General features: G+C 41.7%; 1 protein-coding gene across 5 annotated transcripts in view; it reads right to left on the bottom strand.

The window, feature by feature from the left end:
- The window catches only part of AP1S2 (adaptor related protein complex 1 subunit sigma 2), a 42,149-nt gene extending 39,700 nt beyond the window's left edge, over window positions 1-2,449 (bottom strand). For 2 of the 5 annotated variants that reach the window (XM_077343171.1, XM_077343172.1), the window contains exon 1: window positions 1,744-2,027. In XM_077343171.1, coding sequence (XP_077199286.1) covers window positions 1,744-1,746 — 3 coding nt within the window. In that variant the 5' untranslated portion in view covers window positions 1,747-2,027. Of the gene's footprint in view, window positions 1-1,743; window positions 2,028-2,154 lie in introns of those variants that run through there. The other 3 variants (XM_077343170.1, XM_077343173.1, XM_077343168.1) reach the window with 3 other exon arrangements.
- Window positions 2,450-23,343: the final 20,894 nt, after the last annotated feature.

Genomic DNA, 23,343 nt, shown 5'->3' with positions numbered 1-23,343 from the left:
GCACAATGCGCGGCCTGGCCCTGATTCCCTCTCCCCGCCCTCCCACAGTAAGAAGCTTCCCGGGCCGCAAGCTTGCGGCCTGGGAAGTTTTTTACTGCGGGGGGCGGGGCAGGGAGAGGGAGCCGTGGCCCGGCACCGGGCCGCGGCCCGCAGGTTGGGGACCACTGATTCAGGAGACCATCTCCCTACAATCTTATCTCCTGGACAGGATGTATGGGAAAATATTGTCTTTCAAATACATCTGTCCTATTGTTTTGTAGGGTTTTAAAGGACAAAATCAACCTCTTGAATTGGGCTCAGAAGCAGATCTATAGCCAATGCAATTGCTGTAGTATTGGGGGCAGATACTCCCAATAGCTGGCCCCAACCAGCAATCTAGTCACAGCATTTGCACTAGCTGCTGCTTCCAAACATTCTTCAAAGGCAATTCCAAGTATAGTGCATCACAGTAATCCAGTATAAATGTAACTAAGGCTAGGTCTGACCCAGGAACAGATGGAGCTGGGCAAATGCACTCCAAGCTACAGCCACCCACCTGGTTTTCTAAGGCTACTCCAAAGCTGCAAAATTCAATTTTCAAGGGGAGTATAACCCCATCCAAGATAGGGGAGAACTGAAGTTTCCAGGTCTGCTTTTCAACTAACCTAAAGAACCTTCGTCTTGTCATGATTAAGTCTAGGGAAGATCTGCATAACTAGACATCTTACAAACAAGGTACTTATTTCACTTGGGCAATTTTCAGACCTTCAGACTTATCTTTGACCTATATTTAAAATATGGTATTATCATGTAAAGAAGTGAGACTGTGATTATCTTTCACTGAAATTCAACTGGAAAACACTGCATTCTAGATAAATGCACACAAGGATGTTAAAAGGCATGTTTCTCCCCTTACCTTGAAACACACAACTGGAGCAGTCAAGACAAATAAATATGATAATCTAACACCACACATTTCTCAAACTGATGTTTACTCTCTGCTTATCAAAAAGGAAAAGGAATAAAGCAACAAAAAATCCATAATATGGGAAGTTGAAGGAGGGGGATAAAAGAGAAAAAAATTCTCCCAAATGTTTAAGGATCAAAGCAAGGGAGAGCCCAGAGTTACTTTTTAATTTCATAGTTTCCAGGATGATGGTTAGGATGCAACCAGCAAGTGAACAAGCTGTCCTCCAATGATAGGAGTTGTACATTAGTGACAGAAACGTCAAGAAAATGAACAAAATGCTTATATTTTCTTCACAAACTTTCAAAAATGAATCTTCTTAATAGAAAATGTGAGCTCTCCCCTCGTCATTATTTGCCCCATAACTGCCTAGGTTTTCCTCATCCTAATGACTCTCAAAATACATCATCCAGCAGGGTAAGAGAACCCACTGCAACAAGAACAAGGAGGGAACTTTGTACTACCTTAAATGTTAGGTGACTTAGCTAAACATAAGCAATTTGTGTACTATTTAAAATCAAACCCTTCCATTCCCCATTTTCAGGAACGTCATCACTTGAAGAACAGGAGATGGACGACCGCTGGCTATCTCACTGGGAGTAGCAGAGGAAGGATTAGCTAAAAAGTGTATTATAGCAGATTTATCCCCCACTCAATGAAAATTATGGATTAAATCCCCATATTCCGTTATCAAGGGAAGAGAACACAGCCCACTTCAAACTGCCCCACCCTGCCAGAAAAATAGAGATGCCCGGAAGGATGGGATACGAAAAACTAAACATGAGAATATCTTTCACCATTCAGAAAGACACGAGCAGCACAGTCGGTCTCAGTGCAGCCCCCCTCAGGCTGCGGGGGTCACGAGCGGCCAGCCGAGAAAAATGGGGCCTGTTTCTAGAGGGGGGCGGACTGGTTCGTGTTCTTTTTTATTAAACCACCCCTTCCTCCCAACTAGTTCGGCACCAGCGTCCCTCCAGCCGTCAGGGCACACTCTCGGGCGAGGGACGCCTAGGCTCGGTCCCAGCAGACCGGCATCTGTGCGCGCGCACAACCGACTGCCCTCGCGACGGGGAAGGGCAGGGGCACGAGACCCCGCCGGTGCTCCGAGCCGCCCCTGCCCTCCAGCACGCGAGGGGTCCCGTCGCTCCGGAGGCGCCGCTCACCGGGATGCATGCGCGCGCACAGGCCAACCGCGCCGCAGCACTTACCGTTACTCCGAAGCCGTTAGAGGCGCGTGCACAGTCGCGAGGTAGGGGGGAATTTAAGGCAGCTGTGAAGCAAGGAAGGGAATCTCAGTTCTCCCCAAGTGGGCAGAAAAAGCGCCTCTCTCTCTCTCTCTTTCCTTCCTTCTCCCCCGACCTGCCCGCCGCCAGAGCAACTGAAGGAAAGAGAGGGGTGGCTCACGGCCGGGAGCCCAAGTGATCAGGGCTGGGGGCGTGGCCAAGGACGGGGGACGGACCCACTTCTTTTCAGCCGCAAAACTTCATTCGCTCCCCGTAACAGGCCCGTGTACACCTCGGAGGAGGAGGAGGAGGAAGGATTTCCCGGACAGCCAATCGCTGCGACGGAAAGGTGCGAGAGAGCGAGTACAGGGTAGTAACCGCTGAAGGCAACAACAATCCTGGCACAGCGGGTTGGCAAGAGAGAGGCAAGGACCAATAGGAGGGCCAAGTGAACATAACGTTTTCCATTTAACCAATCAGCAGCGGGAGGGGAAACAGGTTCAGCCAATCAGAAGGTCTAGTAGACCCCTCTTCTTGGCCATGCAGGCGCAAACCGGACTATGACAACTAGACAGCATCGGATAGAGTACACATGCGCAGTGCGGCGTACCGAGGGGGTTGCTACTCACAGTCATGTCCCTGCATGTCATCGTTAAACCAGGTTCCGTACGGTAAATAAATAGTAGGTTCTGTTATTTCTCGCTTTCTCTCTTTTGTCCACTGATTGGGTGACTGTGTTGTTATAAATGTTCCTGCAGCATCCATAAGAAGTGTAAGGTGAAAAGCAGTTGAGAACATTGGAGACCGGCATAGGAACTCAGTGGGTCCAACTCTAACAAAATAGGATCCCCACGGTTGGCAGTCTTTTCATGTGCCTTGAATCTCACAGCTGTGTCGTTACCACAACCAAGATAAAGAGGTGAAGAAAGAAGCAGTCCCTATAGGTTTCTGTTCAGTCCTGTGCTGTCTTAGTTGAGAATGATTCCAGAGATAATTTGTGGCCAACATAAACAAGAGTTTGATGAAACTTTGCAGATTAACAAAACAATATTACCAACTGGAGGCAAAGAATGTACCTATCCAAAGGTAATTCCTGTTCCCATAAAAACGGTTTGGAAATTATGTTCTAAATGTCCATCCCTAGCACCAGAGTCAGAGTTCTATTGACCTATCAGAGCAGAATCCAAACAATGGATCTGGTATCTGACAAATCCAATATCATTCTAAATATTTAGCATCTGTTCATGTGCCAATCAAATGATGGATACTGTAAAAGTATGGGAATGCAAAGTATTAAAAATTCTCCAGCTCTTGCAGGATGGAGATCACACTTTCAGCCATCTTTGCTGTTCTGTTTTGATTTCTAAACCTTTCTTTATGATTCATCAAGAAGTTTTCTTGCCTGGCTTATTTTGGACTATTGGAACTTTTGCTATTTTGGGTATTGTGCATTTGCACAAAGATTTTAGGCCTAACAGCAACAATGTAAAAATGTTATTTATTGTAGTGCACAATTAAAATAAAAACTACATAAAAACTATACAGAACTAACAGCACATAAGACCAAACACGTTTCGACCCTACTGAGTCTTCGTCAGTGGTCAGAACTGTGACAATACACTCTATATAAAATATTTAAACTCATTATAAAATGTAGTTGAGTGGTTGAATGGGATCTGTAAATTATGGCTCCAACCAATATATGTAAATTTTAGACTTTTTGGAGACCACCTCTTATGGCATATGCCTAGGCTCACCACTCTTTGCTATTATATAATTCTGTGCTGAGAGTGTATCTCATGTGCGTCTATCCTGACATTTTTACATTATTTTATTGTACAGCTCAACTTCTGAATTCCTACATGTAAAGGTTGGATTGTGTTCCTTTTTTGGTTTTGGTCTAACAGCAGCATGGACATGGCACAAATGTGATATTTTACTGTCTTGCCACAACCATCCCCCAAACAATAAATCTTTTGGACTGATATCATCAGATCTTGCTTCTTCCTTTGTCCCAACACTTTCCAACATCCTACATTTCAGCATTTTCACCACATAACCAAACAAAATGAGATGATGTAATGGCTCGACAATGAAGATGCAGAGTTTGCTGATTTAAGATTATGCACAAGCGATTTTGTTATTTTTATTTATTTGATTTTTTTTAAATCACCCCTCATCCATGGCAACTTGCAACATTTAAACCAATAAAGAAGAAACAAACAATAATTACAAAATATTAACATTAAATATTAAAATATTAACATATATGACTATCACCATACCACCATTAAAACAGCCAAAATATGTGGTTACCTTTTAAAGGCCAACCTAATTCAGCCTTGCATGCCCTGTGGAATCTAAAGAAGTTCAGCAGGACATGGTTGTCATCTGAGAGCGCATTTCACAGGCTAGGGGCTACACTTGAGAAGGGCTTTCTCCTGTTGACAGCTAAGCAAGCTATACTGGGGCCATGCACCAGCAAGGGGCCCCCTGACAATGAGTGAATGGAACGGAATGGTTGTAATGGGAGAGGTAGTCCTGTAGGAACAAGGATACCAGATTGTCAAGGTCTTTGAAGGTTAACACCAACATCTTGAGTTGGATACAGAGACTAATTGGTAGCCAGTGCAGCTGCCACAGAATTGGAGTAACTGATCATGATGTGCTAGTCAGCAACCCAAGTGTTTTCAAGGGTAACTATGTAGAACAAATTGTAGTAATCCGATCTGTAGGTGACATGGATGAATGTGTCAAGGTCTGACCCAGACAAATGAGCTAGCTGATGGGTCTGGAGCAGGTAAAAAAATGTGGATTGCACTACCATGGACACTTGTTTATCCAATGATAATGCGAAATCCAGCCTTACCCTGAGACTCTTTACAGAGTCTACAGCTACCAACTGAACACCATTGAGTCTCAGGAGTGACCCTACAGTTATTAGCCCAGTCTTTCCAAGCTTCTTGACCTCCATCTTGGATGAATTCCACTTCAACCAGTTCCCCCTTAACCACTGGACTATAGCATCCAGACACTGGGATAGTGCTAAGCAGGAGGAAGAGCTGAGTGTCTTCAGTATATTGATGGCACCAACTCCAAACCACTTCCTGACAATCTTGGCAAGAGGGTGCCTGACAAGACCCACAATTAAGTCTTGTCAGGAAGAACTTTCCTCCCCAACAGCAACCCTCTGCAGTCATCTCTGGAGGAAGGAGAACCAACTAAGGGCAATGACCGTTATCCTCAGGGAGGTAAGGTGGTCAATTAGGATCAAATGGTCAACTGTATCAAAGGCTACTGATAGATCCAAAAGGCTCAACATGCCTTATCCAGATGTAAACAAAGATTGTCAACCAAAGCAACCAGTGCTGTGTCAGTTCCTAAGCCAGGCCTGCACTTGATTGGAAACGATCCAGGGCAGATGTCCCATTCAGAAAAAAAAAGTAAACAAAAAAGGGATAGTGTTACAAAGCAAAAAGTAACAAACTTAACCAACAATTAGTTAGGACCCAAGAGGTCAGGTGTCCACAAAATATAGATGTTCAAATTACATTTAACATCTATTCTGTGCAATATATAAAGTTAAAAATAGTGACAAAGCCCATGGGCTAATAACTGAAATAATATCATAAACACCATTCAATGCTAGACCTAATGTATTTTGACCTCCAAATGGGTCTTCCTCCAGAACACATATAATGCAGTTAAAAATGCAGATAACAGCCAGTGAAATTAAAAAAAAAACAATTTATGCTTCCATAAATACACAGAAGCTACTGATGGTCACCAGAACCTTTTAGCAGCTTTGGAGAAGGAGACTTAACATGTTTGTTGCCAATCTGCTCTAGTTGTATGAACAACTTTAAAATTTCTGTGACTGTCATTATACTGAGGAGTCAAAGAGACACAAGGGCATAAAGGGTATCAGGGAGTAATCTGATTGATAGCTTTATGAGAACCACTATTCCAAATCTCAGTCCATCGAGGGGACTACCAACAGGTCGAGATAAATCCTGTAGGGCTTTTTGAAAACCATCAGGATCCACTAGTCTCTGCTGGTGAGCATAAATATGCTCATTGCCCCTGCAGGTCAACCCCAAACCAACCCTTATGAAGAAGTGGTCTGACCATGACTCCAGTTCGCAAGCAACCATGCTTTTAGAACAAGCCCTGCACAAAATATCAAATCTAGCATGTAGCCCACTTTATATGAGTGGGTCAATACAACCTGGTGTTGCCATGGCAGCCATGAAGTCTGAGTCTGCACCATCTAAGGAAGTCTCTGTGTGGACATTAAAGTCTTCCAAGACCAACAGTCTAAGGAAATAAGTTACTGCCTCTGATAGCCCCTGAAGGGAGTCTGCTAGGTGAACAGTACACCAGCAGGACTCCTATCCTCTCCCCAACACCCCAAGTCAGACCAACACATTCAGTCCCAGTAATGTTTGGTGCAGTGTTCCTCCGGAACAGAAAACAGTCTTGGATAATGATCACCTCTACCCCCACATCCCTTGGCTTGATGTTGATGAAGGATCAAATATCCTGGGGGAGAAAGTTGGGTGGGGGCCTAGAGATCTCCCAGTATTATAATTGATTTTCAAACCACAGAGATTAGTTCCCCTGAAGAATACGGGAACTTTGGTGTGTGCATTCCATGGCATCCCTCACATCCTCAAATCTTGCCCTTTCCCAGGCTCCACCCACAAAATTTCCAGGAATTTCTCAAGCCAAAGTCCAAAATCCTATATTTATATGACTGCTTGGATGATTATGGGTAAAAACTGACTATAAGATGAATTCTATGCATGTTTTGTTTGTTTTGAACTTAAAAGCAGCTTTGACAGTCAGGTCAGGAAAGTGACCCTGGGGGACAGGACACTTAACTCATTTCACTCCATGGGGAAAATAGCAGTTTTGGAAACTGAGGAATTAAAGCATGGGAAATAGCACGAATAAAAAGCTAAAATGTTCTCCTCCAATCCTCCCTCCTGCCAACACACAAAGCTGCTCTTATGCCCTTTTTGATAGTGTCTAACAAAATGCAATAGTTACATTCCAAATTGAGGACTCAGCAAGATTGGATACATTATTTGCTTGATAATATTTCCTCTTTACATCTGTACCACCAATAACAATACAAGCAACAGGAACATTAACAGAAGTAAAATTAATCTTAATAAGCCAGTAACAACTGCAGGTCTGCAGCTGCAGTTTAGATGAAACAACTGAATGTAATCTACCAGTAATCAATTTAAGATATGTACACTGAGCAAACTAACAAAAGGCTTTGGTACTTCTAATCTTCTTCCCCGAGAACATTAACACATACAATACCAAATGTGTACGTGCACTTTCTTGAGGCTGGAAAAAAGGAAGTGGAACTTGTCCTTTATAAGATGAAACATGATGTGATGCAAGCAGTGTTGACAGTATTTTAAAAAAGCTTACACATACATTAAGATCAAAATGGCTTGTTTTGCAAGGGTTACCTTATGTTAATCCATTTTTGAAAACAGAATTGTATACATTAGCTTGGCAACAGAGCACAGCTCTTTTCTAAAGAGTATGACAGCAATTGATGACCAGATGTCTGGCACTTTGTCTCCTATCCACATGCCAGTTCACAGACTTCTAATGGCTTGGTTTGTGTGATGCATTTTTCATTCTCTAAACTGTGCACACAGAAGTTAATACAGCATTCCATCCCTAGCAAGGATAGAAATTTGGCCTGGCTCTTGGGAAACCTTACCTACAAAACTACTATTAGTGAAATTTCAAGCATGCTGCGTACTCTTTTTTTGTAAGCATATTGAATATGGCTGCAAAATGGAGAATGTGGCAATGGTAAAAAAACAAACCAGTTATTTGCCAGTGTAGAATCAATGGCAACAGCAAATGCTACTTTGAAGGAAAGCAAAGAGTGCTCTGATGGTCAGCTGCAGGGCCACGGGGAAGTGTTGTGGGCCCAGGTCCTGTTAGGGAGGACTCCTCAGAGGAAAAGCCTTGCCAGGAGCTCCCAGCTTCACTTGAGCCTCAGTTGGATGAGAGCTTAGCATTTTTATGCATTATGGATTTACTTTTTTATGCCAATAAAGCTTTTCTGAACCTGAGAGCTTAGCCCAGACAGATGTTCAACAGGCTCTGACCAGCAGGAGGGAATGGAGCTGCAGACAAATCTTGGTGATATATGAGATATACTGTTGTATATGTGCCCTAACAGAGATAGCAAGCTTGGAGCCACAGCCTGGAATTGGGAACTCTGAGTCCTGATTTGCTGAAACCCTGAATCCCTACAGTTATTGGACTGTTCTTTGGACCTATCTGAGGCAGCAGTTAAGGGCCAATCAAGGGTTTTGGCAAGATGATCTCAAACTGCATATAAGTTCTCAGTTGTTGTTCAATGTTCAGTGTTTTCTAGTTGCTAAATAAAAGAGCTGGTTGTTAGAGATCTGCATTCATGTCTGAATATTGAACCCACAATATAATATATACCTAGATAAAAGGGGGGAAATTGTGAGCGGTGCAAATCAATATTTTAAAAAGAATCATGATGTGTTTTGAACCTCTGAAAACAACCTGCTATGGAAATCTGTAATGTATATTCAAGTTTCTTCTGGCAGATTCATGAATGTCTGTATATATTCCCCTGAAGAAGAGTCGAGTCTCAAAACATGCCAGAAACCTTTCATTAATATTAGTTGTAATGATTTTGGAGTTTTTTCTTTGGTTGTTCCATCTGAATATTTTACCATGTGAAAAACTTGTGGAAAGCTAGCACAAGGGAGTGGAGCCTACCCTTCTTCCTGACTATAGGGGACCAGTGGGGCAATAGAATGATGTCACTTCCAGGAAAAACCAAGAAGTGATTTCATTCCTCTGTAGGAATTGTTGAAAACTATCATTTTCCAGGTGATTCCCAGAGAGTATTGACATCACTGCCATATATCATCAGAATATGTTTTGTTTTTTTTTGGTTTTTTCCCTTCATGTACAAACATTGAAAGGAGTATTTTAAAGATACAAAATTTAAGATCCAAACACTCCCCCCCCTTCAGTATCTTTATACTAGGTAAATTATAAAGTGATGCTGTGAATTCAACGGATGGTAGCTGGATAGCTTTACATCATTTAAAATATTTTTATTGTGATGGCATCTTAGTACTCAAGATGAACTTTTACAAATAATGCAAATCCTCAAATATTAAGCAGATGTAAAAAGTAAATTTTCATGTCAGGTAGAAAGGTAACCTCTGTTATCCAAGGAGACAGTCACTGTGACTTACAAGTTCAAGCCAGGAATGGTGCTATAGAAAAGATCAATTACAGAATATGTTACCATTATCCACGATGAGATTGATGACAATGCTTGTACAGATAGAGAAACATTTAAACTGTATCCACTCAAGCAGTAATAAGGCAATAAGACAGTGAAAAATATTTAGGATGATATCTCAAACCACCAGGAAACCCAAGATAAATAAAAAAGGAGCACAATATGCATTAGGTTTCTGAGGACATTGTATCTATGGAATATATACTGGTAGATTTGGGATTTCAATGCTTCTTTCCCACAAAACTAACACTGCATCCACCTCACAATGTGGTGGGTCCATAGCAATGGTAGAGCATCTGGTTTGCATGAAGAAAATCCTAGGTTCAGTCTCTGGCATTTTCAGATAAAAGGATAGTAATAGATCATATAAAAGACTTCCACCTTGGAAATTTTGGAGTACCACTGCCAGTGAGACACAACAGTACTAACTCTGATGGACCCATAGTCTGACTCAGTGTAAAGCAGCTGCACGTGCATGTTCCAATAAAATGCTAACTTTTATGGAAAAAAATACACCTTCTGATATTGGGAAAGTGTACCTATCAGAATAATTTTCTTTTCCCTTCTCATATGGGGAAGCTGTGTGCTAGGCATCACTCTTCTTTCCCAAGGAGAAAATTACCACTGTGTTGAGGACTAATGCATATAGACTTACTAGTTGTTAGGGGAATTTAAAGAACCCAATACTGAGTAGTTTTCTCATTTTCCTACATGCCTTCAACAAGCTCAGGCCTTTGATTTCATTTGCATATATGATGCAGCCTAGCAAGTCCTATTAAGGAAATGATACTGTCTATTCAACAGCATGAGTTTGCCCTGTGCCACTAGACCTTGACCGATTCATTATTAGTGGAATAGAACCAGAGAGGGATACAACAATTTGCTGAAATATGGGAGGAGAGTGCTTCAAAACTGCAGTGAAGGCTGTTACTGAGGGCTAGTCCTTTGACAACGGCAATCTTTCCTTTCAGGCTGCTTTCTGAGCTGAACTTAAGACCCTTATTACGGATTCATGAATGAACGATTTTGATTTATTTTGGCACTTGTAGAAGCATGGCAGTCATGTGGAAGCAAGAACAATTGCCTGCTTGTGCAAAATGAGAATGTCATTAAGAGGCATTGTCAGTTGACTAGGATATGTGCTAAAAGGGGGGTGGGACTCCAACAGAACATTTTTTTGTCTTTGTTAAATGTTTAAAATCATGTGGTTGATTGTACCTCAGTTCCTCTTGAAATTGTTCCCAGTATCGTGATAAATTAAAGTTTACTAAAGTGAACTAAGGATTCAAGGAAGGAAAGCCTTTCAGTTGGTTATATTATTTACGTGTTTCTTCCTTTACAACATCTTTACTTATGAAGGACTCTAAACCATGGGGCTATCCTAACCAAGATGTATTCTTAGACACAGTCATTAGGGTGACATTTCTAAAGGTCAAATATGGAACAGAACTTCAATATTATGTACACTTATATTTCTTTATATTTATTTGCACTTTTAAAACCAGCTTTTAGTACAAAGCAGGGCTCCCAAGGCAGCTTACAACTAAAACTATAAAAAAATTTAAATGGATAAAACATTTTACAAATCAACAGGGATCAATTTAAAAAGAAGGTGCCATTTTCAAGACGATCAGTCTACCAGTTCAAGTATTTTCCAAAACTACAACATCAACAAAATCTTCATATATCTTTGGGAAACCTGCACAGATGGCACCAGTGTCATTTTTAGGGGGCAGAATTCTATAGCCTCAGGGCCATCAAATGAGGAGGCCTTCCCATAAATCCCTCCCTGCCACTTTCACCTATGACAACAGGTTCTGTCTAATCTATTGATGTTTAGATTCAGGCAAGTTGCTAACTCAGGTCTAAAGAAGGTCCAATTTGTGGGTCAGTGTTTAAGGCTCTAAAGCAGTGGTCCCCAACCCCTGGTCCAGGCACCGGGACCGGTCCGAAGACCGGGACCGGTCAGTTGATCAGTCGGAACCCAGGCTGCGGTTCCCCCTCATCCTGCTGCCTCGGGGACTGCCCTGCCACTCTGCCACCTGATCACGTTTGGTGCTCTCCAACGGCCGCCATGGCTGGGGCTCCCCCGTGGCATGGCACTGCACAACTGCTGCTGGCAGCGTCCCCCAGTGGGCGGCGGGAAGTCAGGGGTGCCTGCGGGAAAGCAAGTGGAGCAGGGGCTCAGGTGGCGGCACCAACATCCCCTGGCAAAAGACTACACCCACCCCACAGGCCTCAGTAAAATTGTCAAGTGTTGACCGGTCCCCGGTGATAAAAAGGTTGGGGACCACTGCTCTAAAGGTCAAAATCACGTATTGTATTAAACTGGGAAGCAAATGGGAAGGAAATGCAGTTGTGGAAGGATAAATTTTATATTGTCACTTTGATGGGTTCCAGTAAGAAGTGCTTAATTTTGCGGAAGATTCTGAATGATCATCTAGGGCAGCCTCCTATAGCATTAATCCTATACTAGCATTACTAGGGCAGCCTCCTATAGCATTACTCTAATCCTTATGGCAACGTATTATTGAACTAGGGATTTACTTCTTATAAATGTAAAGAACGTGGCTATATAAATCAGTGATTTATCACTGACCTTGCAACAAAGTGTAATTGCTAACACCATTTAGCAGTTCTTTGAACTCTGGCCAGTAGATACAATGAGCAGATAAAAAGATAAACCTCCAAAAGTATTAAACAGGACCAGTTCAAAGTTTTGTGGTGTTCTGCGCAAACGTTGACTTTGACATCTCTCCATTAAATAGACACCAAAAGTGAGAATGAACTTTTCATTAGTGGATATTCAAAATGAGCAATGTTAAAAAATCTGTTGATGCTACAGAAGATCAGCATCAACAGATATGGAGATTCTAGAATTAATGTTGAGCTTCCTTTAAATCCACCACTATAGTATGGCTGACTGGACCAATCTGTCTATAGTGGCAAATGTTATTGGGTCATTAGGATTTTTGCTGGCCCAGCACCAGTGAATATGACAGCAACAAGGGCTATTATATGTAATAGAACAGATTGGCCGGGGGAGGGATGGTTGGGAATGCATGTTGGCTGCACTGCAGAAATTTATTGGCAAGTACCTTTGTATTCTAAGAAAGTGGCATCCCACGCAGCATGCAGGGCATCTTGTGGGAATGTGGTACTGCTCAGTGCTCCCAGAGGAAGTTGTGGAAAATGTAGGGATGCCAGCCTCCATTTGGGACCTGGGGATCCCCTGGAATTATAACTAATCTCCAGGGTGTAGTGTGTACAGAGCTTTTATTCCAATCCCAGGTCGATTCAGTCCCTGCCATCCCCACTGAATGCGATTTCCATTTTGATTTTGTCCGATTTAAATTTTTCCTCTCCGACAAGCATGATTGATCCAGAGTGACCCTACCTTTATCCTGCAATAACCTAGACTGGATATAACCCTCAATATTTGAAGAATTGGATTGAGAAAGCATGAGAAAACATGCGGAGCTCTGGCTGCTTTGAATTTGTTGCTGACTCCATGGTAGAGAGCCCTGATTGGCCAAGGATGCCCAGGTGACAAGCTTGCTTTAAAGGGGAAGCCTCTAATTTCTCTCAGCAGAAGTTCCCAGAAGCCCTAACTTCTGTCAGTAGAGATTTGCCTCTTGGTTTTTTTTCTCCGTCTTCTACTGTCTCCAGTCCTCTCCCCCCCCCCCTTAAGAAAAGAAAGAAAGAGTCTCCAGCTGTGCTTGGCTCCCCCCTCCTCTTCTGAACTCCCTTGACCAAGTGCAGAACACTTTTCTATTTCAATGGGGGGGAGGGGAGAGGAAGACCCGAGTTCAAATCAATCAGGATTCAGCAGGATTCTCACCAGAAAAAACAAAGTAAGTGCAGAATCAGTCCAGGTTACAGAGATCAGTTCCCCTGGATGCTTTGGCATAAGGCCCTTATTATCTTCTATTTATTTTAGAAGATCTCTCCCACCCACCCAGCTGTATCTTTATGCATATTTGAGGCATTTCCCAGATAGTTAGAACAATTTCTCTTGTCCCGGCTATACTGGTTTTACTGCTTCTGTAATCATAACAAGGACCAATCATTTCACTAGTTTCACACATTTCACACATGGGAGGGGGGAATTTATAACAAGTATGGAAAGATTGCCTGCTTCCCTAGCTGCTTGCCTGCTGATTAAGGTAATATTTGGAGACCATGTTCTGTATGCCTTTATTTTCAGTGGTGTGGTAGGTACTAATGAGAGACAGAACATCTTTTTGGCTTTAACTTTGGATCATCTGTTCCACAGTGATTATGTCTCATGTCTCAATTGGCAAGATTTGTATATATGCACTATCCTGAACTCCTTGATAGACTGGTCTGTAAATGGGTTAAATATATAAAATATTATTGTGTGAGCTACCAGTTTTCATGACAGCCTTTTATATATTCAAGATCCAAAGATGATGCTTTAGAAAAAGAAATGTTTGAACCATTGCTCTATATATCCTGACTAGCAGCTATAGAGCAGCTCCATTTAAAATCGTGTCTTGAGTCCATTTTGTTTGATAGCAGTGTTGTTAAAATATATAAGACATGACAGGGATGCCTTCTAAAATCAAGCTCTGGCAATCAATATGAAGCAGCAGTTTTGAAGATGAAAACTAAATAAGAGTACTTAGAAAATTATTCTTGGTTTCCCTCTACACACATGCATGTGCACACATGCACATGCACACACACACACACACACACACACACACACACACATGCCAAAATAAAAAGTATATAAGAGAATGAAATTGATAACGAAACTGCCATTAATATTGTCATCTTTATTTCATTGCTTCCCACCATCTGTTCATTTGATATAAAACATTCTGACAAACCATGCCTGATGAAGCTGTTTTTCATTTCTATATGCAGCCAACAGCCATTGTTGTAAATATTTGGCTAGGCAAAGAAAGATATTCATATGATGAATCTCTGCTGTTGAAGGAAAAAAGCCAGGCTTATTTTTTATTAAATGTGGTGACAGCTGTCTCAGCCTGGCAGGTGTCCAGTTTGACAGCTTACCTTGGACCCAAGTCTTTTGTTATATTGCTGCCTGTAATATAACAAACAGAACCATCTGACCTACATGGATATGCACAGTTCACATCAAAAACATTGACCTCTGTGGGGATCTCTTTCTAATTTTGTAGGCAGAAAGATTTTCTGATACATCTTTTCCATTTCCAATGGTTCTCAGGTGAATTAGCTTCAAATAATGGCTTTCAAAATATTGCTTTGATTGGGACTGCTTTGATTATTCTGAGTGCCATTTACCTATTAATTTACATCTTCCTGCTAGCAAGTAAGTGTAGGCAGGGTCTGTTGCTTTCATGAACAGTTCTGCCTTTTGCTGCATTAATTTTGCCGGACTAACTAGAGGACTGGAAGGAAAAACTCTCCCTTGTTCTCCCTCTCCCTTCCCCAAGGAGAGAGCTATGGAGAAACAGCACTATTCATAATTTGATCTATCCTACTTTTCCATGGCTCAGGAGGTTCAATGACAAGGTAGCATGGTATTGTCCTAGAGAACTACTTTCATAGTGGCTTCTTAATGAGATTTTTAGGCTGAGAAAAATAAACCAGATTGGATGGAAATTAGAGATCTCCATCAGGCTGTAAATGACAAATTATGCATGCAGCCTAAATTTGATTCAGGAATGTCAAAGGGGGGGGGGGGAGAGATGAGAAGATTTAACCCTTTCTCCCCCACTTGGTTTTATTCATTACAATCAGGCTTCCCACATTTTAAAGGGGAGAAGGCAAGTTTTAAATGGACACTTCCTTTAAAAGTGTTTATAATCCCACTAGGAGTTTAATTTCAATTAGCAAAACCAAGCAATGCTTGAGTCCCCTCTTCCTTTTTTATGCATCCCAGATCTATATTTCAGGTGCCTCTTCAATTCACATTTTAAGGGCTTGTGATCTCCATAATATTTGTCTGGGATATGGGTAAGATTGCAGTGGCTTTCCACTGGGGAAATGTGACACATCCAGTGTGGTTATGAATGGTGGTAGGTGATAATACGGATCCACAAACTGTCACAGAAACCTGATGGCTGACGTAAGTCCCTCCCTCCTAATATCCAATTGTAAAAGCTTACTGTCTTTCTTTCTTTCTTTCTTTCTTTCTTTCTTTCTTTCTTTCTTTCTTTCTTTCTTTCTTTCTTTCTTTCTTTCAATAAAATTCTCCTTTGATTCAGTCCCTTCCACGCAGGGCTTGGTGGATCTGGAACCTGAGAAGCCAAGCAACCTGTTAGTCTGGACAATTGCTTAAATATAGTGGCTTCTGTCTAGCACCTGATGCTGCAGTTTCCTGGTGAATTGAACCCCCTTCTGATGCTCTGGCTATGCAGCATCCCTTAGAGAAAAGAGCATTTATTTCAGGACATTTTTTCTTGAATTCAGATCTGACCCTCTCCATTTGTTCTGCATTCCCTTTGAAAATGGGTTATGGGGCCCTGGCTTCCTCTGCTCTATCAATGACTGTTGTTGTTGTTGTTGTTGTTGTTAGGTGCAAAATCGTGTCCGACCCATCGCAACTCCATGGACAATGATCCTCCAGGCCTTCTTACCCTTTACCATTCCTCCAAGTCCATTTAAGTTTGCACCAACTGCTTCGGTGATTCCATCCAGCCACCTCATTCGTCCCCTTCTTCTTTTGCCCTCAATCGCTCCCAGCATTAGGCTCTTTTCCAGGGAGTCCTTCCTTCTCATAAGGTGGCCAAAGTATTTCAGTTTCATCTTCAGGATCTGGCCTTCTAGGACTGACGGGTTTGTTCGCCTTGCAGTCCAAGGGACTCGCAAGAGTCTTCTCCAGCACCAGAGTTCAAAAGCCTCAATTCTTTGACGCTCGGTCTTCCTTATGGTCCAACTTTCACAACCATACATTGCACCTGGAAAGACCATAGCCTTGACTAGACGCACTTTCATTGGCAGGGTGATGTCTCTGCTTTTTAGGATGGTGTCTGGATTTGCCATAGCTTTCCTCCCCAGGAGCAAGTGTCTTTTGATTTCTTTGCTGGAGTCCCCATCTGAAGTGATCTTGGGGCCCAGAAAAATAAAATATGTTACTACATCCATTTCTTCCCCATCTATTTGCCGGGAATTGAGAGGGCCGGGATGGAACCTCCTTTTTTCCTCTTTTTTTGCACATGTGAAATAACATTAAAAGACTGGATGAATCATGAGGAAAAGTATGATTGCTGCCATTTCAAAGTTTTGCTGCTCCTCCTGTCAAGTGTTGAACTGGGTGTACCAATTAAATAATTATGAAATGTGCTAAATGTGTCCTCATGTACTTTGTCAGTGACAGAGAACCACTATTTTTTGGCTTGTGCAATGATACAGTTTACCCTTGTAAAAAAAGGCTGGTTTTTTTTGGGGGGGGGGACCTCTATTTCAGTGCTCCTCTGCTCCTCCTTGTGATTGTCAAACTAGATACCCCAGTTCAATAATTATGAGGCATTCTAAATGTGTCCTTATGTGCTTTTCAGCAATGGCACCTTTTTATATGCAATAATGCTATATCATAACATTGTAAAAAACTCACATGCCAGGATCTATAATGAAAAAGAAGGGGGGAGGGGGGGATGAAGAATCAATACAAGTATGTGGCATCAAAACCTACTCACAAAATAAGAGAAAAGAAAAAGAAACAGGAATGGAAAGGAACTTCATGGACAGATAATTGTATGGAGAAGGCTACATGAAACCTGACTGCCTGTTTTGTCCCCACGTTGTAGCATTGCTATGTTATAATTAGGAGCCTCTCGTGGCGCAATGTGGTAAGACAGCAACATACTGTCTGAAGCTGTCTGTCCATGAGGTTGGGAGTTCGATCCCAGCAGCTGGCTCAAGGTTGACTCAGCCTTCCATCCTTCCAAGGTTGGTAAAATGAGTACCCAGCTTGCTGGGGGGTAAACGGTAATGACTGGGGAAGGCACTGGCAAACCACCCCGTATTGAGTCTGCCATGAAAACGCTAGAGGGCGTCACCCCAAGGGTCAGACATGACTCGGTGCTTGCACAGTGGATACCTTTACCTTTACCTTTATGTTATAATTGGATTGCTTATGGGACAACCTGAGTGGGGGTGGGAAAGTGGTAGGCTGGGTGGACTTGTTACATTGATGACACAAAATGGTGATCTGCTAGGAAACCCAATTTGAATTCAAGAATTCCTCAATGGAAAATGGCAAGATATGGAGGGGGGAAAAAACTATTGTTGTAAAGGTGTATTCAGAAACTGCAGGGTAAGGGGGCATAAAATTCAGATCTACCCTGGGGAGGCAAAATTTTGTGCAGAAAATTTTGCGTTGTTCAATTCTTTAAGAATTCTAATGAAGGGTTGCTTTTGTATGGAAATGATATAGGAATCCATAATCAAATTATCTCCATTAGAAACGAGGCACTTGCTAGTTTTCCAGTTATTCAATGTGTTTTGAATTCCTGGGCAGGCTTTTTCCTGCTCTGTCCTTTAAAAGAATTGGTGACTCCCTCCTCTCTCTTCCACCTTCTCCCTCTGGTGTGCCATGTCAAAGAAGAAAATCAAATGACAGTCATTTATTTTATTTTACCCACTTTCCTGTCAATCCCTTCTTAGTTTGGGGCTTCTTGAAATATTCTTTGAAATCCCAACATACACACATGCCAGGAATTTTTGGGTGAGGCTGTGGTAGTGCTTTGTTGGCCAGATGACATGTTCAAGCTAACCTGAAGATTTTAAGAGACACCCATAAAGATGCATTATACTGAATTAGACCATTGGTCCATATACTCTCAATACTCTCTGCTCAAGCTGGCAGTGGCTCTCCAGGTTTCCAGTACATTACCTCCTACCTAGTCCATTGAACTGATGATGCCAGGGATTGAACCTGGGACTTCCTGCATGCAAAGCAGAGGTTCTTCCACTGAGCCACACTGAAGCCTAAAATTAAATTTATCAACAGAAGTTTGGTTTCACACTGAGACATTATTCCAGATTTCCATAAGAGCTAGAGAATAATTAACAAGAGGGGATACTTTTAGCAATGTTTGAAGGATAACTCTTGACTATATTCAAGATTAATTGCTAATAAGCAAGGCATTTTAAAAATAATTATTGTGCTATCTATTTTATACTCAAAATAACTTCATCAATAACTTGTTGGCTTTGTGATGATGGACCTCACAGGCCAAAGGAACTTTCCAATTGCCCTCTCTTTATGAGGCTGTGATCTCATGTACTAACACAATAATTTCTCGGTTTGCAGCAGAGAAAGAACCCAGAAGCAGTAGAGAGAAAATGATTAATTGATTGTATTGGGCAAACATAGGATCCATAGTTTCCAGTTCTCCAGGTCTGGCAAAGACCTGTCAAATCCAAAATTGTCCCTTTAGAGGCACTGTAATTGTGCTTGTTTATAACTGTGCAGAAGCTGAGTTCCTTGGCAAACTCTGTCTCAAAGGATTTGCTTTCTGTCTTTTATCAGAAAAACTAGCCGATTCCAGGTATTAATTTTTTACAAGTGGAACCCACAAGGACTTGCATGATGGGTATCTCATTTCCATATCCTTCACTTTTTCCACTTTCCATTCCTGGAAAGTCCCTATAGCCTTTCCCTTTTCCTGGGCTTCCTTCCCTGCTTCCCACCCACCAGTCCACCTATCTTTATCTGCCCCTCACCTTCAGTTTTCTCTCTTTGCATGCCCTGGCATCCTCTACCCAGGTTCCTGGGCCAAAGCAGCCCAGGAAGGATGCTGTTTGCTTCCTCTTGTTTTCATAGACAGAAACAAAGCCTAGAAGCCTGACAAAAACGCATGATTGCCCAGCAATGGACATTGAGGGTATTTCTTAAAGCTTTGTATCAGTCTGATTCTTTTTTTAACCACACTATCACTCCTTTAGTAGACAGATATCACTATGTAGATATATAGATATGTTCTGCAGATTTTTTTCTATAAACCTAGAGTGTTATTAAGGTTTGCAGAGAAGCCAGTGTGGCATAGTGGTTAAGAATGTCACATAAGTATTTGGGAGACACAGGTCTGAATCTCCACCAGTGCCATGGGAGCTCACTGGGTGATCCTGAGCCAGTCACCTTCTTTTAACCTAACCTATCTCACAGGTGCTGTGAGGATAACATGGTGGACAGGAAAACAATGCAAGCTGTTTTGGGTCCCCATATGGGGAGAAAGGCAGGATACAAATGAATTAAATAAAAATAACATAAATAAATAGAAAGAGCTTTCTTGTCTGTTAATGACTCCAGTTTTTGGATTCAAATACGCTCAGATGTGTCTAGCTGAGAATTAAATATATTGATTTATTGTGCCTGAAAATTCCCAAAGGAGAAGTTGAAATATTCATACTACTGTCATGCATATTCCTGCTATCAAACGTTTGCATTCCCCTTCAGTCTAGTACAGAGCCTAAAACTGGAGTCGGACGATTTCACAAATTTCTCCCCCCTTTACACAATGAACACTGTAAATTTGGCCGTTTCCCAAGAGGTGGCAAAATGAAGGCAGCTGGAGTATTCACGAGGTTGTGCCCTCGACACACATCCAGCATCCACCTCCTGCTACCTGGCTTTTCAGAAGCTGAAATGTTTCCATTGCCCATTGGTTACTGCTTCAGTGCTCCACCTTATGTTTTGTTTTTCACACCAGCATTCTTTATCCAAGCAGCAGTCATATTGTCATGTGGCCAATCAGGTTTGACTACTGACAATGTCGCTGTAGCTAGTAAGAAGGCCAATTAGACAGGGAGAAAAACGGGTATTCAGCCAGCAGCCCCTGATTGAGTCAGTAAATAGTGGCCAGTTGGCACAAAGCCAGCTTGTGCTCAGGTCCTTTTGTTTTTTAAGGGGATGTTTCTGAGAACATGCCGGGTTACCCTGAAACGTTTTACAAAATTTAACACAAAATTTAGCTCTGGCCACATTCATTTCATTCCTGCTCTTGCCTTCCTTCTTCCCTTCTTGACATGCAGATGGTAAGATCCTCTTTTAGCTGCTTGCTTGCTTATGTTACTCGTCAACGTACTAAGTGCAATAGACAAGGACAACATTTCATTGGGACCACAATGACAGAAACAGGAGGATAGCAACAACAGTATACTCTTATTAGCAGGCAGCTCCAATCACATGGACTAGATGTCACTGAACTGTGCCTACCAGGGAGCTAAACACCTTGATGGAGTCTTGTAGGGTTGATCAGGTAGCAAGAAATTCTCTCAGTGTTTGTATTTAGCATTTCATTCCTGCATTATTACAATTATAATTTTTCAGTTTTTGGTTGTGACTTCGTAAGCAAGATTTCCAGACTGAGGAACTGTATATCCTCAGGATCTTTTCCAAAAGGACTCCGAACTTAGAATATTAATCTTGCTAAGTCAGTATATAAAACTGAGGCCAGTCTTACTTTGGACCATAAGACAGATCTGTAGGGCTTGGCCTTTGAGAAATATGTGCTGATATCATGTTTGAAATCAAAAGTTAACAAAATTACTGTTAAAATAAAAATTTAGTCTAGTGATACCTTTCAAACCAATAAAGATTTATTCTGGGTATAAGCTTTCAAGTGCAGAAATGTATATTCAAACTTTGTTCTGTTGCTTCAGACAAACACAGCTACCCATCTAAAATTATGGTAAATCACTTTTATCCATTAGAATGCCAGGAAAGCCTCACAGATGCAATAGGAGTTTTGATAGCATTTTTTTCTTTTTATTGAAGTAATAAGAAAATACTGACACAATTTCAATGAGCCTGAACTATGTTTTATTTCAGTATTGATGATGACTAGTCCTTTTTACAAGCATACTCCTGTTTCTAAAAAATGTGGTATAGATGCCACCTTGCGGCGAATTGTTGTATAAGACCACTAGATATTTGTGCTGTTTGCATACAATGTTAGAGGGCTTTTGTTTTGTTTTGTTTTTTTGGCCTTTCCTCATATCTCAGTACAATAAAAAATTCTTCATGGATATAAAAGAGATGTTTTGTGGCATACAGAGAAATGCATGTACATTTCAATGTTTAATAATACTGATTTATGAAGTCATTGTGGCTGTATCTTTACATCACTGGACATTATGCCATAGCAAGCATTTGTTACTGGATTACCTTGCCCCCTGATGAAAATCCACATACAAATGATTGATATGGTGTAGAAGCAATGCACTATTGAACAAACCTTAGCCCCAAATAATATCCCAATTCTGACCTATAATTTCCAGGATCATCTCTGTGGTACCATTTTTAAAACTGGCATTTTATTTAGAACACTCATGTCTTGCTTTTCAGCTAAATAAATGCTATGCAGAGCATTCACAAGGAACAAAAAGTTAGCAATAAAACATTTCACAAAATCTAATGGCAAAGGCAGCAGCATCAAATATCACTTAAAATTGATTAGCATTTAAGGAATGAAATTATCAAGAAGCCTCAGAGCAGATTCCAGTTCAATGGAAACCCATTCCTCCTCAAATGTCGTTTGAAAGAGAACCATGTTAACCTGATGTCTGAAAAGAGGAGGAGTTCAGATGAATAACCATAGACAGGGTACAGTCACCAGAACAGCCCTCTTCTTCCTTGAATCTGGCAGTGTGGACTCATGAATCAGAAGATCTAGAGCTTCCATATATGAAGCAGACTGTTCTTTAGGAATACCTGTCTGAGCCATTGGGGGTTTTAAAGGACACCACCAGCACTGATAATGGAAATAAATTGGTTACTGATTAAACCGACCTAATACTGCAGTTATGTATTCCCTGTATTGAGTCCCCTGTAGGATGAACAGTAGCTGCCGCATTATGAACCATTTATTGTTTCCACACTGTTTCTGGAGGGAGCCATGTGCAGATAGAAGAAGATATTGTTTTTATAGGCCACTTTTCTCTACCCGAAGGAGTCTCAAAGTGGCTTACAATCACCTTCCCTTTCCTCTCCCCACAACAGACACCCTGTGAGGTAGGTGAGGCTGAGGGAGCCCTGATATTGCTGAAGAAGAAGAGATTGTTCTTATGCTGCTTTTCTCTTCCTGAAGGCGTCTCAAAGTGGCTTACAGTCGCCTTCCCCTTCCTCTCCCCACAACAAACACCCCGTGAGGTAGGTGAGGCTGAGAGAGCCCTAATATTACTGCTCAGTCAGAACAGCATTATCAGGGCTGTGGTGAGCCCAAGGTCACCCAGCTTGCTCCATGTGGAGGAGTAGGGAATCAAACCCGGGTCACCAGATTAGAAGTTTGTGCTCCTAATCACTACACTAAACTGGCTCCTGGTGTATAAGCATTACAGTAATTTAAACTCAATATTATTAAAGAAGTAATGCACTATGGTTAGACTACTCCAGCACTACTCCAAAAGACGAATTAATGTCACCCCATCCAAAACAGGTTGTACCCCTCCTTTTATATCACTCACTGTATTTCTGCCTTGTGTGGATTAAGTTTCATTTTGTTTCCCGCATGTGGATCTTTACTGATTTCAGACCCTAGCTGAGGACTTCAAATGCTTCCGTGCTTTTCTGAGAGAAAAGAGACAGTGAGAACAGTATTTTAATGGCATTCTACCCCACCTTTCTCATGCAGAAGATAAATAGTATGAGGGACAAGATGAAATCCTTGGAGCCCCAAAAACCAAAAGGAAGAACATTTGGAAGATGCCCACCAGGAAAAGCACTGTCCCCCACCTGCCCTGGCCTGGTGGCCCAGCAGGTCACTATGGTTGAAAGAAAGGTCCAGAAGAATCAACAGAGAGTCCCTGGTCTTGTTCACTGGCACGGCTATCTATCAGACAAGTAACTTGCTTTCCTGTTTCCTGACATAAAGTCCAATGTT

This window comes from Paroedura picta, chromosome 6 (genome assembly GCF_049243985.1).
Source record: "Paroedura picta isolate Pp20150507F chromosome 6, Ppicta_v3.0, whole genome shotgun sequence".
NCBI lineage: Eukaryota > Metazoa > Chordata > Lepidosauria > Squamata > Gekkonidae > Paroedura > Paroedura picta.
The sequence above is the reverse complement of the archived record's forward strand: the minus strand, read 5'-3'. Positions and strand labels throughout refer to the sequence as shown.